At 29.4% G+C, this 18,827-nt stretch overlaps 1 protein-coding gene and 1 long non-coding RNA gene across 4 annotated transcripts; both read right to left on the reverse strand.

Annotated features, from left to right (window-relative positions):
* Nucleotides 1-1,239: 1,239 nt before the first annotated feature.
* On the reverse strand, nucleotides 1,240-5,289 carry LOC141447928 (uncharacterized). 2 transcript variants are annotated; one of them, XR_012454691.1, is made up of 3 exons: nucleotides 4,824-5,289; nucleotides 2,742-2,787; nucleotides 1,240-2,299 (listed from the first exon to the last, which is right to left on the reverse strand). It is a non-coding gene; the product is annotated as an uncharacterized lncRNA (long non-coding RNA). The 2 variants fall into 2 exon arrangements; XR_012454690.1 differs by lacking the exon at nucleotides 4,824-5,289 and having other exon boundaries at nucleotides 2,742-4,815.
* A 1,135-nt stretch (nucleotides 5,290-6,424) lies between these two features.
* Nucleotides 6,425-18,654, reverse strand: LOC141447929 (mutS protein homolog 4-like). Of its 2 annotated transcripts, none has more exons than XM_074115868.1 (21): nucleotides 18,420-18,654; nucleotides 17,479-17,835; nucleotides 17,178-17,302; nucleotides 16,846-17,033; nucleotides 15,993-16,138; nucleotides 15,380-15,528; nucleotides 14,833-15,017; nucleotides 14,596-14,717; nucleotides 13,872-14,098; nucleotides 13,553-13,801; nucleotides 11,851-12,037; nucleotides 11,066-11,205; nucleotides 10,466-10,569; nucleotides 9,888-10,206; nucleotides 9,630-9,743; nucleotides 9,474-9,546; nucleotides 9,165-9,300; nucleotides 7,972-8,188; nucleotides 7,688-7,881; nucleotides 7,327-7,618; nucleotides 6,425-6,687 (listed from the first exon to the last, which is right to left on the reverse strand). In XM_074115868.1, the coding sequence occupies exons 1-20, from the start codon at nucleotides 18,508-18,510 to the stop codon at nucleotides 7,384-7,386; spliced, it is 3,558 nt and encodes a 1,185-aa protein (XP_073971969.1). In that variant the 5' UTR covers nucleotides 18,511-18,654; the 3' UTR covers nucleotides 6,425-6,687; nucleotides 7,327-7,383. The 2 variants fall into 2 exon arrangements, with proteins under 2 accessions (XP_073971969.1, XP_073971970.1); XM_074115869.1 differs by lacking the exon at nucleotides 18,420-18,654 and adding an exon at nucleotides 18,324-18,413.
* Between the last annotated feature and the right edge of the window lie 173 nt (nucleotides 18,655-18,827).

Consider the following 18,827-nt stretch of genomic DNA (forward strand, 5'->3'; position numbering starts at 1 on the left):
GCAGATAGTTTTAGAGGAATAAAAGAGTAAAATTGCATGTCTGGAAATTAGCTTCAGATTCACTTATCTTCTATTCGATGTTGGGGTAGGAGCTAGTTTTATACAAGCTAGTAACGTAATGTAGGAGAAGTAAGAATTTTAAACAAATTAGGTTAGTTATCTATTAAAACTGCATCACACTACACCTGAACTTTTTCAATGAATGTAAACTGATATGATGGCCTTTAAATGTGCTTAAAACTATACCTACTTCCTTAACTAATTCGTTAAAACTATACCTACTTCTATAACTAATTCGTTAAAACTATACCTACTTCTATAACTAATTCTTAAAACTACACCTATTTCTATAACTAATTCTTAAAACTATACCTACTTTTATAACTAATACTTAATTCTATCGCTACTCTAAAACTAATGCTAGACTACAACTAAAAATGTAACTAAAACTAGTGCCATCTATCAGTTTTTATTGTCACTTATGATAGAGTCAGTTTCAATTCTTACTTCCTAATAAATAAGGGAAAAATTCACTAAGAAAAGTTTAATCAAGTATCAACTTGTAACTTTACGAAATTCCAACGTGTATCAATGCTGATGAGTTTCAGGAGGAATAAATGCCTAAATAATTAACTGTCAGTGCCATGGGACAAATAATAAAATAGATAAATGCTAATGATAAATATAGAGAGTCAATACTAATAAGAACAGAGTTTAAAAATCTGCTTCCCAAAATATTCAATGATGAGCAGCAGTGATTATAATTCAATTGAGATTGACTATCGACTGGGTATGGAACACTAGGAAAGGATTGTTTTAATAAAGTCTATGTGAATCATTTTTTGGAGTATCAATTCGACTAATCGCACTCAAAGCAAATGCGAGATTATACAAACTACAATAGATCCAATCAACAAAAGAAGAAAGTTAAGATTTTGCAACAACGAAACGACCAATTTCAACAAATACCAAATATTCTTTTCTCCATTGTCCGTTAAGCCATCTACCATTACATCCAAAATATTTGTAGGAATTCCATTCCATTCCTTCATCCATACCCACTTTGCTCATCCATAACGTCATCCCACCTCATTAAAACTAATTCTTAAAACTAAGTTGTTTTTTTTTTCCTGGATGAGAATATTAAAAATATATGTCCTACCAAAAACATAGGTCATAAAATTTAATGTCATACTGGTGCTTAATATCAAGAGGATTAGGTAGAAAAATAGTAAAAGATATCTTTTTTCGTTTTTTTTTAAATACAATGTACAAACTTGCAATTTTTCATATATATCTCGAAACTTTGGCGAAACTGCACGAGATAACACTTTCATATTCTACAACCCTTTTAAAACAGTTCTAATTTATCATTTCGCTTATCGTAAATGAATATATTTCTATTTATAAAGTTTAATTAAATTTGGAAAAAATTTAAATTGAAACTACATTTGAGCTTTAAAAAATGTACTGTCTCTGTTAGCCTACTCCCGGGAGTAGTTGCCCAGGGAGCACCTCGAGGAGGTAGAGATCAGATTTCGCTCCCCAAAAATTACCTACCGATTATCGCAATAACTATAAGGTTAAGGATTATCTTTCCTTATTAATGCATTGTACAAACTTAAAATCTAGATATTGTTTTCAATAAGTGAGAACGTTTTTAGATTTACTGTATCGAAGTGTAATGAAAGAATTATTATAGTAAAATTTCTCATAAACCTTGAATGATATTTTAATTTCATTCAGTTAGTATATTATATTTAAGATCATAAGAAATCTTTTTAGGGAAACGAAATGCCCTCCAAATGTTTTAAATAGAAATTGATGGATCTTTCCTTTGCTTAAAATTTTCTTAATGAAGTAATTGACTAGCCCATTACTCATAAGAATCATATAAATTCACTTAGTGTTTTTTGAATCAAAGATATTTATATCTTTCTTTTTATTCAATGCTCAACTCCAATGTGAAGGTTGCCTTTCATATTGGGCGCTTTAAAATTATTTCAAAATCCAATCAATTGCAGAGTGTAGCATGTTCTATTTGAACCCTTAATTGATTTCATTAATTAATTTTATTTTAAACTATTTGAATTTCTATTAAAAATTTTAATTTGCAGTGATCTTATTGAATAAAGTAAAAAATATTATTACTTACTTTTTTTTCTCCAAAATTTACTTAACCCCTGCTTATTCTGTTCAAGGTGGGTAAAGACAGTCGCACGTTCAGGGTGACTTGCTTCACAATTCGGACTATTGATTGTTTTAGAAGAGTTGTTAAGAAATGTCCCAAGGTCTAAAGCTATTTCAAGAGTTAAGTTACAACCAAAAAATAAATAAATAAATTTAAAATTGGAATAAACATGAATAAGTGAAATAGAAAATTAATTAAAGCAATAAGAATCATTGCTAGTCCAGGCATGCAAGATTCATTGGTCGACCACGTGCTAATTCACTTTTTTAAATTTTTTAGTTAAAAAATATTTAAAATAATAACGAAAATTAATTTTATGTTAAAATGTAAAAATTAATTAAGTGAAATAGAAAAATAATTAAAGAAATAAGAATTATTGCTTGTCCAGGCATGCAAGATTCATTGGTCGACCACGTGCTAATTCAATTCTTTGAATTTTTTAGTAAAAAAATATCTTAAACTCTGTAAATTTAATATATTTGTATCACTTTATTAATTTTAATAAAAATTTGATTGAATTTAATTAAATAAATAATAGAATCTTACTTACGTGAACAGCATAGATGTTGACTGGTCGGGAGCCCAATGGCAACTGACTGCAAAAATCCGTTAGTCGCCATATTTGAACTTGGATTTTTTATAAAATTAAATTTAAGCATAATTCTATTTGAAATGGATTAATAACAAGTTAATTTAGATAAAAAAAATTATTTTCCCACACTATTAATAATTTTAAAGCCTTTTTTTCAATAAATAATTTGGGACTACTTTATGACGTCACACCTAAGCACATGGTTTTGCGGAAGAATTGAAAAAGTAGTTCCAGTTAAAAATTAATAATACTAATTTTTTTTTAAAAAAAAAAATGAAAGAATATTAAATTATCAAGTTGAAATAAGTAGTTAGAAATTTATTTTCCATTAGAAATTGTTTTTTTAAGGCAAAAATGAGCACCTATACTTCTGACCTTCTTTGGCTAATTCTTGAAAATCTGCTCAATAGATTTTCTTTAAATTTGGAATTTTAATTAAATAATAGTTAAAGTTTAATAATAAATTCGTGGTAAAACTTAAAATTGAATTTAAATGCTATTTTACGATGATGACCTAGGGCTGAAGTTGTACTCCAAAAGTGGTCTCAAAATAAGTTTTCAGAGAACGGTTTTCAGTAAAATTTATGTAGTACGGCTTAAATAAAAAGTACACAAAGTTTAAGAAAATTATTGAAGCTGTTTTTAAGAAAATCCGTAAAAACTACTTAACCTATTACCTATCCTTGTACGTGGTGAATTTCCACCAACCTACGCGATAATTTTCTCTTTTAGGTTATTATTTCATCTGAAAATCAACCTTATGTACAATCAACAATATTTATGTACTTAAAATAATTAGTTTTTACTGAGTTTAGCCTGAATGAAGTACCTAGAAGAAAAAAATTTATAATTGATAATGTATTTTTTGGCTTCTTTCCTTTTTCAAGTCATCCAGTCTCAAAGGCCTTCCTATATTTTTCAACTCCTTAAGTTTAAATCCTCCATCCATTCCCGTAACACTAGATCTCGCTCATCTGATCTTTATATTCCCTCTCACCGTACCTCATCCTTTGACAAGTCCTTCCTCATACGTGCTACCTCTCTATGGAACTCCTTGCCTTCATCTGTCCGCCATGCTCCTACCCTATCCATCTTTAAATCCCGTCTATTCAGTTATCTCCTTTCTATTCAGCTTCCTCCGAAATTCTAATTGTTTTAATTCATTTCCTTAATTTCTGCTGTTTTATTATTTTATTTTTACTTTCATTTTCACTTTTGTAAATATTTATTTATTTATTTAATTTCTGTTTAATCACAGGCCAAACTATTAAGGCCTCTATTTGTACCTGTATTTATTCTTAGGGGACAATTGTCCCAGAATAATAAATTTCTTTTCTATTCTATTCTATTCTATTCATAAAAATTAAATAAATGTACTGCAATAAAAGTAAAGCATTGATATGAAAGTTAAAATCATTTTTTAAAGAACCTAATCCTTTCTTTCAAAGAAAATGAAATATATTTTCAAAAAACATACTTATTATTTATTAAAAAGATTACTCTGATTGAACAGCACAACAAACATGCTACTAATATTCTTCTTCTTTTTTATCTTTTTTTATATACATAATAGAAATAGTTTTGTGATTGGAGGATATATAAGAAATTCAATGAAATTAAAACCTTTCAGAAAATTAAAACTTTTTTCTGCTACAAAGATAAAAATTTAAATGAAAAAAGTTTTAGTTTATGTAGTATTACTCTGAACGTAGTAAATAATAGATTACAATAATTGAAGAACAGTTTCACAGTTGGAGAATCTAGTTTGGTTTATTATCAAAATAGAATGGATGCGAATTACCTCATAAATACGGTCGTTCTTGCTAGAAGTACAGAAGGATCCTTCAAAATAATGAATTGGGTTATAATAGCGGATTTAACCATATTAAAAAAATAATGAACAGTCTAAATATGGAAACTGTTCTGTTACTTAGTAATGTTTCTCAGTGGCATAGTATATTCCAGAATATTCGAATATATTTAGAGACATGGTTAAACACGTAATTTAAAATAAAAGTATACATAAAAAATGATGCTTACCTGCAAGATGTCCTTAACGCAGTAATGATCCAAAAATAAGTTTCTTAATTTCATAGGAAGTCATCGCTTAATGCAAATAGATAATACAATCAATTTTCTAAGCTATGTAAAGTTTTCACTGACTTAGTTACAGCAGCATCAACTCAAAACTATCAATCATAAATAAAGAAACATCAAATTATGAGGTTAAACAGTGAATTTTAAACATGGAAATTTTTTTAGAGGAAAACTTCTTTAAAATACTGTCGATATAAAAGGTTTAACAACGTGGGTGAAGAACATTTAATAAAGCAAATTATTACTGATGGTACACTACTGCCTTACCGGACAGTTGTTTTGTTAGGAGGTTATTTAATGTTTATTTTAATAGTGTCAAAGTACATGTTCATGCTACCTAGCGGTGATCACTGGAACTAGTTTCTACGTAATTACATCTTTCTAGTTTAAGCTATTGCCGCTAGATAGCATTGGTATGACTTTAATACATATATGTTAAATGCACAGAATTTTTTATATATTAAATAACATTCGTAACAATTTTATGTAGATGTGTTAACATTTTCTTTTAAAAAGGAAGTCTCGAACTTCTGTACCCTAAGGAAGTTAAGCCTTCAGTGTAAGGCCCTCTCTAAAACTATTGGGAATTAAAACTCTGTAGGCCTTTTCCCGATTCTGATCAAATTTGCCTGGATAAAACGATTCCACTAATGAACTTCAAATGGTGGTTTCATTTACGAAAAACGTTTTTCAGTTAAGAGTATTACAAACTTGCCGCTATCTAAATTACTTTATAATAATAAAAGGTGTCAAACTATTAATGTATAGTTTATTATTGAAACTAGAAAAAAATAATAATAATAATAACAATAGTGACGTAAAATAATAATAATAATGATAGTGAATATCTCCAAAAAAAAAGAAGAAGAAGGGATTAGCTATGTGGTTAGCATATTGGATCCCTCCACGAAGATCTCGAGGGAAGGGTTCGAATCCAGCTGCCTTAGCTTTTTTCTTCCTAGGAGTTTCTTACAGCCCTCTGTCCGATGTTGGTCAGTATCCTCGGTATCGAAAGAAAACGTAGGCCAGCATTGAAAGAAGTCCCGGCGCCAATAACCTCAGATGTTGACGCGCTTTAAATTAGAAAAATAGAAAATAAAAAATAGTAGCGCTACAAAATTCCAAACATATTTTTAAAAAAGCCACATTAACGTACATGAAGGAAATTATTTTTTTGTTTTTCTGAAAAATAGATTTAAGTGCAAGATTGGTGCATACATTGTAGATATTAAATCATATCTAGTAGATAAATTAAGCTATATAACTTAAATGAGCTTAAATTAACTTATTAAATGAATGTTGCTTGCTTGTATAGTGACTAAGGTTGCTTATTAATGTTAATTTTGTTAGGGTGAGGAGCGTGAGCCTTCCAATTTTAACAAAAAGCTATTAATTTTCTACAGGTTCAAATTAAAACTTTCTTAATTCGTAATCATAAATTACAGACCGAAATTATATATTTATATTATATGTTAAATCCAACTGATTTGAGGGTACGTGTAAACAATAATGTTAATTCCCTTACCTGAAACAAAAATGAATTCTTTTTTCGTAAATATCATTTTATTCTTTTATTATTATAATATTCATATAACAAATTATTTATTTCTTCACTTATATACAATCTGATTATATGACTTCAGAATTTATTGAATATAATGCAATAGTTTTATCCAATAATTAATTATTTTCAAACTTGGTCATGATGAATATTTGTCTAACCAACATTTTCAGTACGTTTTGTAGTTTGCATTCAATTTGTTGTCATCATTTCAGGTACAATATATGCAATTATTTATCACAATATCTAAAAGAATACCTTTGTTATGAAACAGTAAGTAGATTCAAATAATAATAGTAGTTATATGTATTAACTTTTTTTTTATATATAACACTTCGGAAGTCCCACTAAAAATGTGGGAAACACTAGTGGCCACATCAAACATCTTTGTTGAGGCAAATGCTTAATTATAAAGATGTAACATGCCGTCATTATTAACCTTTCTTACGACGTGATTCAATATATTAACAAGAATAATAAAAAAAAAATACTGCTTTTGTTCGCCTGAGTATAAAAAAAAATTATTAAATTTTATCATAACTAACACTAAAATTTTCTAACTCATTCAAATTTGTTAAGTAAGTAAATTTTTCAAAAATTATTTTCAACATCAAGTATCAAAAGATACTTGTTACGGAAGCGAATAACATTTCCAGAAACTCTTTCAAAAAAGAACAGCATTGGCAATAAAGCATTTCCTACTTCCATTAAACATTCGCAAATTGGAATATTCTGCAATTTTTCGTTTGAGTTATTCTGACCAAATTTACATAGACCTATTCCTAACTTAAAATTATTTTATTGCAGTTCCTGAATAGACGTGAATACAGACTCCTAAAAATTACTTAAGAGGGTTCGATAAGGTAGAAAATAAAAGAAATGTACCTTTAACACTGATGACCTGTTGATAGGAAGTTTTGAAGAATAAAAATTCTGTAACAGTTATACGGTAACTGTACTAGGATTTGTTGATAATGAAGAAGTGTGTAGAGATATCAACTTTGGAGGAAGTGATTCTACTTTGAGGCTCCCAGTCTTATCTATGTGTGGATCAACTCTCACATTACTATTATTACTTTTTACACCATTTTGACTGTTAATACTGCCTTCTCTGCAGACATTTTCCATGTCTGAATTACCTTCTTTATTTTCAGCATTTATTTCTGTTATTTTCACGCTATTCAGTAAAAATAATTTTTAGAAAGTTAAAAATAGAATCAAATAAATTATCACTTTATAAGCATACCTAGAATGCCGTCCTTTTGTTTGCATGTGATCTTTATTTCCTGTATTACAAAATTTCCTAATGGCTAATTTTTGAAATTTTCTAACCAGAGCTAATGTAAATTTTTCATTATCTATACTTGCTTTATAAAGCTGTTTCATAAATCCTTCCACTTCATCTACTCTAGCCATTAGTTTAGTCTGATCTGTTCGCAACTATAAAGTAAACAATTATTTTAATAAAATGAATTATAACCCACATTATAAAATAAAAATCGACTTATTAATAAGGAAAACAGTCTTTACTTTCTGGACTATAGGAAACGCTGTAGCACGTCGTTGCAAAAGCTGTTCAGAAAACTTTACTGCATCCATCTTTATAGATTCAGGCAATGCTGTTTGCAACAGTAACCTTATTCCATAATTACTGATCTGTGTGACACCGTCTATTAGTCTATAGGTATATACTAGTGGTCCGAATCTGATGCCTTCTTCTGTACTTTCTACTGCTTCCATCTGGTAACTTTGGATAAAATTAATAATTAGTAATAGAGTAGTTATTATTTTCACAAAGGTAAAGTAATCTATCACGTAAATGTTGCTAAAAAAGTAGGTACACTGTGATATAGGAAATAAACTGAAGCTCCCTATAATATAAGTGCTTGCTCATACGTATTATATAATTGTTCTGTAACCAGAACAAAGTTTGAATGGGTGTACGTTGTTATGATGAATGAGTTATAATGTTATGACGAATGGATATGTATAAGTTCAGATAGTTGCACAATTCTCCAATGTGTATCCGAATGTGGGAGATGTCAAGGTTATATTAGAAGGGTTACTTGCAGCTTCGTCAAGATCAATGTAGAAGTGTCCATTAAACCCCAGATGTAGCGAAATTTTAATTTATATAAAGATAAAAGAGTGGGCAAATTTGATTTTAATAATACTATAATAAATAACAGATTTGCACTAATTTAATTTTTTAGTATCGTGTGCTGTGATGTATTAAATTATTACAGTATTTCAAGTGTTAATGAAAACAATATTTATAGAATATGATTAACTTCAGAACATGTGATCTTCACTGGATGCTGTAATGCTGAATATCGTTGATATTACCCGACGTATTGCATCTCTGACAGGTTTCAGTCTTTCATCCACCATAAGTTGTAGAGAATTCTATACCATAGTGATTAATTAACCTTTGATGACAGATGAAAATAGAAGCCATATTCTACGACGGATAAAGAAATAAATATAAATAAAAGTGGAAGTAAAGTGGATTCTACTAAAACTGATAAATCAACCTGTAAGGTGGATAAAAATTGGCAACCGCTAGTGGAAAAACATGCGTAATATGGCGAATAAAATCAAAGGTACTATTCTACTATTGCAAGCTCGATCAAATTTCGACGATTCTATTAACCTAAAAATTATTTGGCATATCAACACTACCTTCTAAAATTTTAAATTAAATAAAAAAACCCTACACTTACTTCGTTACATTGGGGTAGATCTTTTCTAGATTTGTCAAAAAATGATAATGAGTAGTAATAAAAGTAAATGCTGGCCTTTTCAGGAAACTTTCGCTAATTGCCCAGGCAACTGCAGTTCCTTCATCTGATTTTACGCCTGTATAACAATATAGACATGTTGAATATAGAATCTAAGAAAACAATTATCCCAAAGTTAATAATCCTTATTTCCAAGAAAAAATTCCCCAACATTAGCTTTGTTTTTAGAGAACTAAACATTCTGAAGTCAAAACAAAAAATGCACAATAATACCATTAAATTAAAACTTACCCGTACAAATTTCGTCAAGAATAAGCAGGCTTGATTCTTTTATATTCTCAATTGTATACATGATTTCTTTCAACTAAAAAATAAAAGCAATCTTTCAAAATGATTAAGTCAAAGGGGGAGTAAAAATCATGAAATTTAGAGAATCTAATATATTACCTCGCAGACAAATGAAGAGGCGTTACATTCAAGGCTATCTATAAGACCTTTGCGCACGAATATGTGATCTGTGACTCTCAATTCGGCTGAAGCAGCGGGTACATAACTTCCGACCTAATTTCAAATTAGCAATTTAATTAATCTCTCTCCTTCCAGCTTTATATCATTAACACAAGTTGTATTTCAAAATCACGAACATTCAAACTTTCAAACTATTTACAATTAAAAAAGTAACAGTGTTGTTAATCAACAACATACCTGAGCCATAAGCTGCAACAGTGCCACTTGTAAAACATAAACAGATTTTCCAGCCATATTTGGTCCAGTAATTATGTTAAAATTTTTATCTCTAGATGCATAGGTATTATTTGGAATTGGATTACTATCAAATTTATCCAAGATTGGATGACGCCCAGCACTAATAATCAGATCAGAACTAAATATCGGTCTGACATAATCTTTCTGGCAGCTGACTATTGCGAGCGAAGATATTACATCTAATTCTGATACTACTTCGCACAGATTATACACACATCCAACATAACTTCTTAAATCATCTAACAATTCCAAAAGGACACTACAAATAGAAAACAAAAATACAAATAAAAAATTTTATATTCAGAAATCTATTTTCTTCAGTTGTAAAATTTCTAATTTTAATCGAAGACGTAGAAATAAAAAACAGTTTTTTCATAAAAACATACACCAGGAAGCGCTGGGTTTGAGTCCCAGTCTGCAGTTTAAACAAGAAAGGAATTAAATTGAATTATTAAAATGGTCAGAATGCACATAGAGGCGCAGCTATGCAAAGATATTATTTCGTAAATGCAACTTACGCATTAGTAATAAGCTGAATTTCCTGCACCACTCGACTTATTCTGGCATTATAACTAAAAGTTTCAATAGTTGAAGCATGATATACATTTCCTCTTCTTTTAACCTTTTGAATAAGTTGTAAACATGTAAATAATAAATTAATAAATAACAAATAATTTAGCTTTTAAATTTAACATTACGCATGCTATAAGAAATAAATAATTTCAAAACATTTTCAGTTATGACTAAGTAATAGGCATTTTTGCGATCAAATTCATTTACAAATTATGAAATGACTAAAAGAACTTCATTTTAATTCCCGGTTTTATGATTGTAACGATATGTTAAACAATATTAATAATTGCAAGGTAAATTCTTAAAATTATCGCAGTGTAAGTGAATGAAACTAAAACAATTTAGATGTTCGGATAAGCTATGATTAGTAATTGATTATTGCAATGAATTTATAAAAACTTTTGCGGTGACAATTCTAAAAAGAATATGGGTACCGAAAAGTAGGGTATATTAACATCTATTTTTGACAAGATATGATTTCACGTTCTCAGAATTTAAAAGAAAAATTTATGAGCTTGAAAAATAAAATAAAATGGCAAACTAACGTTAGTGAAAATTGCTGGGAGTTGAAATGTAATTGGGTCTTGTCTTTTTCCAAGCACAAATTTCACGTGAAAACCAAGATCTGAAGTCAAACACAAACTCATTTCCAAGCCACATTGCTCAGAATAAGATCCAATTAGATCTGTTAAATAATTTAAACTATTAATAATTATTAATATTAGTTATTCATAATTAAATTTGAAGGAAGCATTTACTCAACAATCTCCTAAAAGCTACACATCTATGTTTTTAAGGCGGCTAAATCAACAGTTATAAAGTAATTTTGTTCTTTTTTACACAATAAAAAACGCATATAAAATCTAAATTAAAAGGGAACTCTGCATAAGTAAGTCAAGAAATATCGTGTCGATACTATTGAAGTAATGACTATGACTCTGGTCAGGACGAACTCATTCTCTGGTAGATTTTTATTACTGCACGTTTTGGCAGACCTCGATAGAGGTAACTGGAGAAGGAGAGAGAGGTTACTGTGGTTATATTGCTATAAGAATGAAGAGAGGTTTTATCTATTCTTTTATTTAAATAATTTCTAAATAGTGATTTAATAAAATTTATTCAAATTACTACTTTAAATTTTGAGTATATATGATTCAATGAGAAACTCAACAGACATGGACAAAAATTAATATTAACTTTAGATCAGCTGTTTTTTTGAATAATATCGTGTATTGAGAATAAACAAAAAAAAATTTTTGGTTGTTTCTTTGAAAATAAAACTATTAGTTAATTGCAAAAACTGATGAAATAAAACAAGATATTTACAAACCTTGCATGTTGTCTAAGAGTTTTGAATACGTTACTCTTGCTGCATCCAATAAACCATTCACTTCTTGTTTAATACAAAAACAACGATTTAATTCAGCTGCTTGAAAACCTCTAGCTGGTTTTGAATCTTCATGCAATACTTGGGCAATTTTCTCTTTAATTGTATTATATCGTTGGTCCTCTAATTTCTACGGAAGAATACAAAGAAATAGTAATATTTCACGACTTTGTTTGGATAAAGTTTAGATACATTTTGTTGTTTGACTCTGAGAACCTCAAAATGGACATCCGGTGAATACTGAAATTGAAAATTTGATATGATCTCAGTAATGAAAGTAATAATATTGGAACATCATTTAATTATAATGTATTTAACAAATAGATGATCTTTTACTTTAAAATTATTGTTCTTTATATAAACGCAGATAGTATATAAATATATATATTGAACTAAGGAGAGCAAGCTTTCTGCTAAAACTAAAATTACTCAAATTATATATTTTTTTTTGTATTTAAATTAATAGTACTGCAGCTTAAACAATACGTTTAATCGAGTGCATTCTTAAAAGTGAAAGCAAACTTGAAATCTTCAAAATGTATTTATGACTTGTTTATAAATTTCAGTCAATATTCCACCCGCCATTCAGCAGGCCCACATCAATTCTTAGATCCTCTCGACCTTGGCTTAGCCTATCAGCCACTAGATATATAGATTAAACTAGGGCGGCCTCAAGGCCGACGCCACTGCAACCCGTTTGGATCTATTATGGCTCTCCTCACTCTAAAGCTCACCCCCCAGACCTGTCCTTTTAATCAGACTTAATGCTGGTGAGCGGCTCTTGGGTAAAGCTCACCGGCCTTGGTTTTTCCTCCCCGAGAAGTAACATCCTTAGCCATATGAGCCCCTTGCACTGACACAACACGTGCAGTGCCGTTTCCTCCTCTTCCTGACAGAACCTGCAAAGGCTATCATTTGCCGGGCCCATGCGATGCATGTGTTTCCTGAGCCTGCAGTGGCCAGTATCAGCCACTAACTTGGCTTGGGTCTACGAATGAAGTCCTTCTCCTCAGTCTCTGAATATTAGAGATACATCACCAGGCCTCAAATTTGCTGCAGACCCAGAACTGTAAGACTACTTCAGCTCAGCTCTTGGTAGGATCAAAAGGGGCCTGGACCCGATTTACTAGTATAATGAATAACACAGTCCGTATTCCAATTATCAGCAAACTATGTTAATAAAACTGTATTGCGTTTTATAAAGTGATTATTAAAGTAATTGTCTTACACAATTGTTTATTATTTTCATTTTTTTTTACCCAAAGAAATAATTGTTGAACTCCCTAAAGAAACAAAATGAACTCTCAACGATTCTGAAGGACGTCACACAAAACAAATCTTCAAAGTGGGGCAATAGTTTCGAATATTTAGAGCCTCTGATCTAGAAAAGCGTGTCCTCTTAGCATGCTTTATATTTTTTATTTTGTCTGGTTTCAGATATTCATTTATCTTCAACACCCACATAGGTACAGAAACTTACAAGTTCAATTAAATTCTCTAAACAGTGTTATGAACCAAATCATTCTTTAGATTTGATGGAGATTAAAAAAAGAAATCAGAGAAAAAGACAACTCCATGTTAGCAATCCCACAGTAAACCAGTGGCAATCGTCATAAAATAATTATAGACAAGAAAACCAACTTACATCTTTGATATTAGTGAAACATTCTTGATCAATATTACTTAGTACTTCTTTTAATTGAAACAAATCATCAATATTCTGCTTCAACAGCAATATGTAGTTGGTCAATACTTCGCAAATATGAGCTTCATTTGCTTGTCTTTTGCCTCGATTAGATGGTGGTGTTACATTACTGTTGATACTACTAATAAATTTATTTTTTGAGCACATCCATAACAAACGTTCCACATTGGAGAATTTTAATAATACTTTCTAAACAAAAAAATTATTCAGTAAAAATGTTAAAAAGAAATAAATAAAAAAATAAAGCAGGGTTGTCTACCTGTAAGCTACCAAGTTTATCTTCATTTTCAACCAAATATTGAACTTTGTCAAGTCTTTTTTCTATAATATGACGAGAGGAATAAGGCTGAAGTATTTCCATTCTAAGCCTTCTATGCCCGCTGACTGTAACCGTATTATTCATCAAACCAAATAAAGTGTATTTATTTTGATCCATGATACTGTTTTCACTGGTGACCAGTTCTAATCTACGAGCAGTTTCTAGATCTGTAATAAAATAGTACAATTTTTTTCTAAGTTTCCTATAAACAGAAATTTCATTTTCCGCTTAGCTGCAAACGCTTAGGGTTCGAGCTTGGTTAAGCGCTAAAATTATTTTAGAGCTAATAAGGGAAGCGCGGAACTAATTCTTGATAAGGGCACAAATTTCTTCTAATACAGTTTATCATCTAGAGAAAATATTTTTTTAGAATTTATGACAACAGTTAGAACTCTCGGTAGGATAAAATATTTCGTTAGCAATTTTAAATTCGCACCAAACACATTCAAACTCCAAAAATATTTAATATATTATAATTTCCCTGCAGTTGGTGCTCAGTAAACACCCAGTTTTCGCAAATGTCAGCAATAAAACAATCCAAAAAGTTATAATTTCAAAACTTATTTACCAATTACATGTTTATCGAATACATTCTCCCCTTAAATTATAATATTCTATATTATTTCCCCTCATAATAAGTTATAATAACGAATGCACATCTAACCTATGATTACTGATCCTTCCACTGATTCATAGGCAACTTTTAAAGTATGTGGCATGAAATTTGCCCTATGTTTATGTTCAACATACATCACTAACGCAGCAGCCGCGCACAGAGCATAATACCTAACAATAATCAGATAAAAGAAAAACTAATTATAATTGTAATTTATTCTTGTATTCATGTTCATGATGAATTTAATACTAAAAATAAATAATTATATGATACAGTTAAACTTACTTGTTTAAAATTACCAAATCCACGTGAGAATAATCTGCGTTACACAGATTTCTCATCGCTTCTAAGCCTTGGGCACTGTTAAAGTATTGTCTTTTAACAGATACTATTTTTGTTTCTTTAAAATAATTCGTTAATGTAAGAAACAGATCATTGTGACTAGCTTCCAATGTATCTGGTATTAATACCTAATAAATATAATGTGAGAGAAAAATTACTGATGATAATTAATACAGAATAAATTTAAGAAGATTTAAATCAACAAAAATTAAGTCCCTTATTTTAACGGAAATAAATTTATATGGATAATTCTATAATAATAAGGCTTTTGTTCACATTTAAACCATGTCTTTTTGTTTCCGAAATATAAACAACGTTATTCGTACAACGAAAACATGACCTACATAAAGTAAAAAACATTATAAATAAAGTTGATTATATTTTGGAATCAAATGATTTTTGGAGATAGATATTGGTTACAAAGTTAAGCATGTAATCATTAAAACAAATCTCTTAATTAGATGAAGGTGAAACAACATATTAGTTATACCTCTGTTGGTTGATAAATACTCAATTTAGCCAAAGTTTTCTGATAAGTTTGTGAATCACTGTACTGGCAGAGGATAAAGGAAGGTCTCTTTAAATCAATGGCTGCCATCCCAATTTCACCAATTGCACAGCCCCGTCCACTTGAAATACCTAACAAATCAGAAAATATTAGTAAAAATAAACAAAAGTTTCATAACCCTGAAGAAGAATTTGATCTTTTAAATATTATGAAATATACAATTAAGATTACGATCTGGGTGGACTTAAACTCTTAAATTATTTTGTATCTAATATATAATGTTTGAAATCACAGACAATATCAATATTAACAATGTGTGAAGGACCTTAGATGTTGAGCACCTTCAAAAAAAAGAAAAAAAATTAACAATAATATCAACTAATAAATCTCTTTGCCTTTAAATAATAGTTGACAATATAAATTTGAATTGAGATAAAGTAAGTCTATAATGTTTTAAATTCGTTACGACAGAATAAAAAAAAATATGTTTGAGTAACATGATTTCTTGAAAATATATTAGAAACCGAAGCATTGGCCTTTAAATTTGTAGAAGAATAAGAACTTGAAGTATTACTTACATTATTATTAATCTTACCAATAATAAAATAAGAGTTATCGCTTGAAGGTGTTGTGGAAGATTTGCAATTTTTTCCAGACGATTTATTTTTCATGACATTTATTCTGGATGTTGCAGAATCTATAGAAGATGGTATTCTGAATGATCTTTCGCTAGCCCTCCGCCTTAATCAGGGCAAACAGGAATTTTGTGAAAACTTAGTAATTAATAGTTGTCAAAATGAGACTAAAAAACTCATTTAAAATAAGGAATATATTTAAAAAAAAAAAAAGAGAGAATATTTTAATGAATAGAAAATAATCAGTGCTGGTGAGTTGTCATCAAGATTTATGGCCATTAAAACCGCAAAAAATAAAATAAATCAATAAATAAAAGCCTGAAGTAGCAACATAGTTGAATCAAGAATGGTAACTATATTTTTTACATTGTTTCGAGCAAGCAAATGAAGATGTACAGAAAAAAGAACATTTTATTCCAAATTATCCTTTCCTCCAATAGTTTGTAAATTACTTCGAAAAACGTGAAAAAAAAAAAAAAAATCATGAGGGCATTAATGTAGTTTTAAAACTAATTACACTGTACGGACATTGATTTATTTTTTAAATATTTGATTTCAGAATTTCGAGCAAATGCTTCTATTTAAAATTTTTAACTGTGAACACACAATCCAAATAAGAAGGCAAAGTTGGTGGTTAAAATTGAGTTTATTGTTAGCAGCTCAGCCGACACTACAGTTTTAAAGAGAATAAGGGCAAATTCTTCACATCTATGTAAATTTCCCAAAAACATAGCTGATATACAATATATTTATTGTCAAATTTAAAAAAATTGTAATTTCGCAAAACCAATCTTTTTTAAACTAAATACTCACGCAACTTTATGAGTAGAAATTGGTGTAAGGTTTGGTAAGGAAGTGTAGTTACGAGGAGTATTCAAACTAGCTTCGTAAACAGATATATCTTCATTAACACACCTTGCCGAAAATCTAGAAGGAACTGAGTGAGGAATTTTGAATATGGAAGAAGTGCTTGGTTTATCAAGACTAGCAGATTTCTCCATCTATCAATCAAACAACAACTTATTTTATTGTAAATTAAATCCTTCTTGTAATATTGTGCAAACATTTGCTGGTAGGGTTCTTTGATGTAGAAATCTTATTTCTTGTTTTGTTTTTTTTTAAAACATAGATTTAAAGCTTTTTACCTGATTTTTAAAGTTTTGGCCAGACGTGCTACTTCGGCTGGTTGATGTAGTTACGGTTGCAGTATTCATCAAGCGTTGCATTCTGACAGGAGTAACATAGTCATCAGGATCTGGCTGCATCACCTCTAGAAATCCAATTATACTGTTATATAATATATAATTTAATAGATACATTGAATTAGTTTAGAACAGTTTTTATGGAAAGGTAAATTGGCAATAAAATTTAAAGAACGCTTATGTTTCAACGTTACCATCATTTTGACTGTCTAAAAAGTGTTCCACAATATTTTTTGCTACTTACCCTCTGGAAGATTATCTAATAATCCAACAAAGAATGATTCTGTCTCCTCCATTTGATCTGGTCTAGTTGGTTTAAAGAACACCCTGAAAGACTTTCCATCATTACCTTTTCGGCTATCCGGATTAATTTCTCCTTCAATGATATCGTAAATAGAGAGTGGCTTTTCTGATTCCAGACCTTCAGAATGTACAATTCTTTGAGCCGAAATTCTGTCAAATAAACGTCCTGTTACACAAGAACCTGTTGAGGTCCACAAACTTGTTTCTTCTACATCATTTCTTGAACTGGAAAGATTAGCTTCATTAGTTTCTTCTGGTTGATTCTCCAGTTTTGGAATCTTTCTAGTGCGATCCCTTACTGAAATAAAAATTTGTTTTTTATCAAAGGAAAGAATGATTTTGTTTAAAAATATAAATATTATTAGTTTCGAAATAATTCATTTTTTTTACCATTTTCCAAAATTAATTAAGAGAGTTAAAACATTCGAAGAATAAATTAATTAATTTACAGCATAAGAAGATATTGCATCAAATTTAAAGAAAATTATGACAATTAACTCATGCAATTTTTCAAATTCGACCTAAATGAAACAACAAGTGAATTTCAAGTCCACCTTAGCTGGAATTAAAAATAGAACGAAGGCTACATTGTTGAGATTATGAAAAGTTTTAGTAGACAAACCACAAGCTTTAGAGTTAAAAGGTTAAATATTTTAAGGAAAAATTAGACTGGAGTTCTTGAACACCTTATTCCTTGCTTCGTGGACGTCTTAGGCTAAAATTAATAAAACCAAAAATAAAATGTTGATATTAAAATGTTAAAACATTGTTTTGTTTCTAATATACCAAACCATTTATAGATACACATTTATATTTGGTCTTTGGTTCCTTAAAAGCTTCTTTTTTCTCTCCCTCTGTCAAAGAAAATCCTTTTCAACTAACCTGTTTGAAAAAATGCAGAATCATTTGTTTTTTTTCTCTTTTGAATAATATCTTGCTTCAATAAAATTGCCCTTGATCTAGGAACGTTCATTTTGTACTAGGTAATTGTACTTTAAAGGTTTAATTTGAATTTGGGCGCAAACTTGTAGCTTAGAATTGTTTTTAAAATTCTGATAGGAAATCAGTATAAAAAAAGAGAGAGCTTTTTAGTTTATTATTTCAAACCTTTAATTTTGAGTGTTAAGATAAATTGAATAAGTTATGGTTACAATCATCAAGCATTTTTAAACAGAATATGAAAAATGAAAAAAACCTTTAGGAATGTTAAGTTAATTTTAAAATTAAGAAAGAAAAATATTATAATTTTCATTAATGTTTAATTTCCATAAAAGTTAATGTTAAAGTAAG

The sequence above is a fragment of the Rhodnius prolixus genome, unplaced genomic scaffold, assembly GCF_049639745.1.
Source record: "Rhodnius prolixus isolate KJV_2025 unplaced genomic scaffold, Rpr scaffold_13, whole genome shotgun sequence".
Lineage (NCBI taxonomy): Eukaryota > Metazoa > Arthropoda > Insecta > Hemiptera > Reduviidae > Rhodnius > Rhodnius prolixus.

Excerpts from the sequence above, each read along its gene's own strand:
- LOC141447929 (XM_074115868.1), bottom strand. The coding sequence starts at position 18,510 with ATGAACGTTCCTAGATCAAGGGCAATTTTATTGAAGCAAGATATTATT. Across the intron at positions 15,529-15,992 it reads TAACTCTTATTTTATTATTG|GTATTTCAAGTGGACGGGGC; the intron begins GTAAGATTAATA and ends CTGATTTGTTAG. Across the intron at positions 14,099-14,595 it reads GGAAGGATCAGTAATCATAG|ATCTAGAAACTGCTCGTAGA; the intron begins GTTAGATGTGCA and ends ATTTTATTACAG.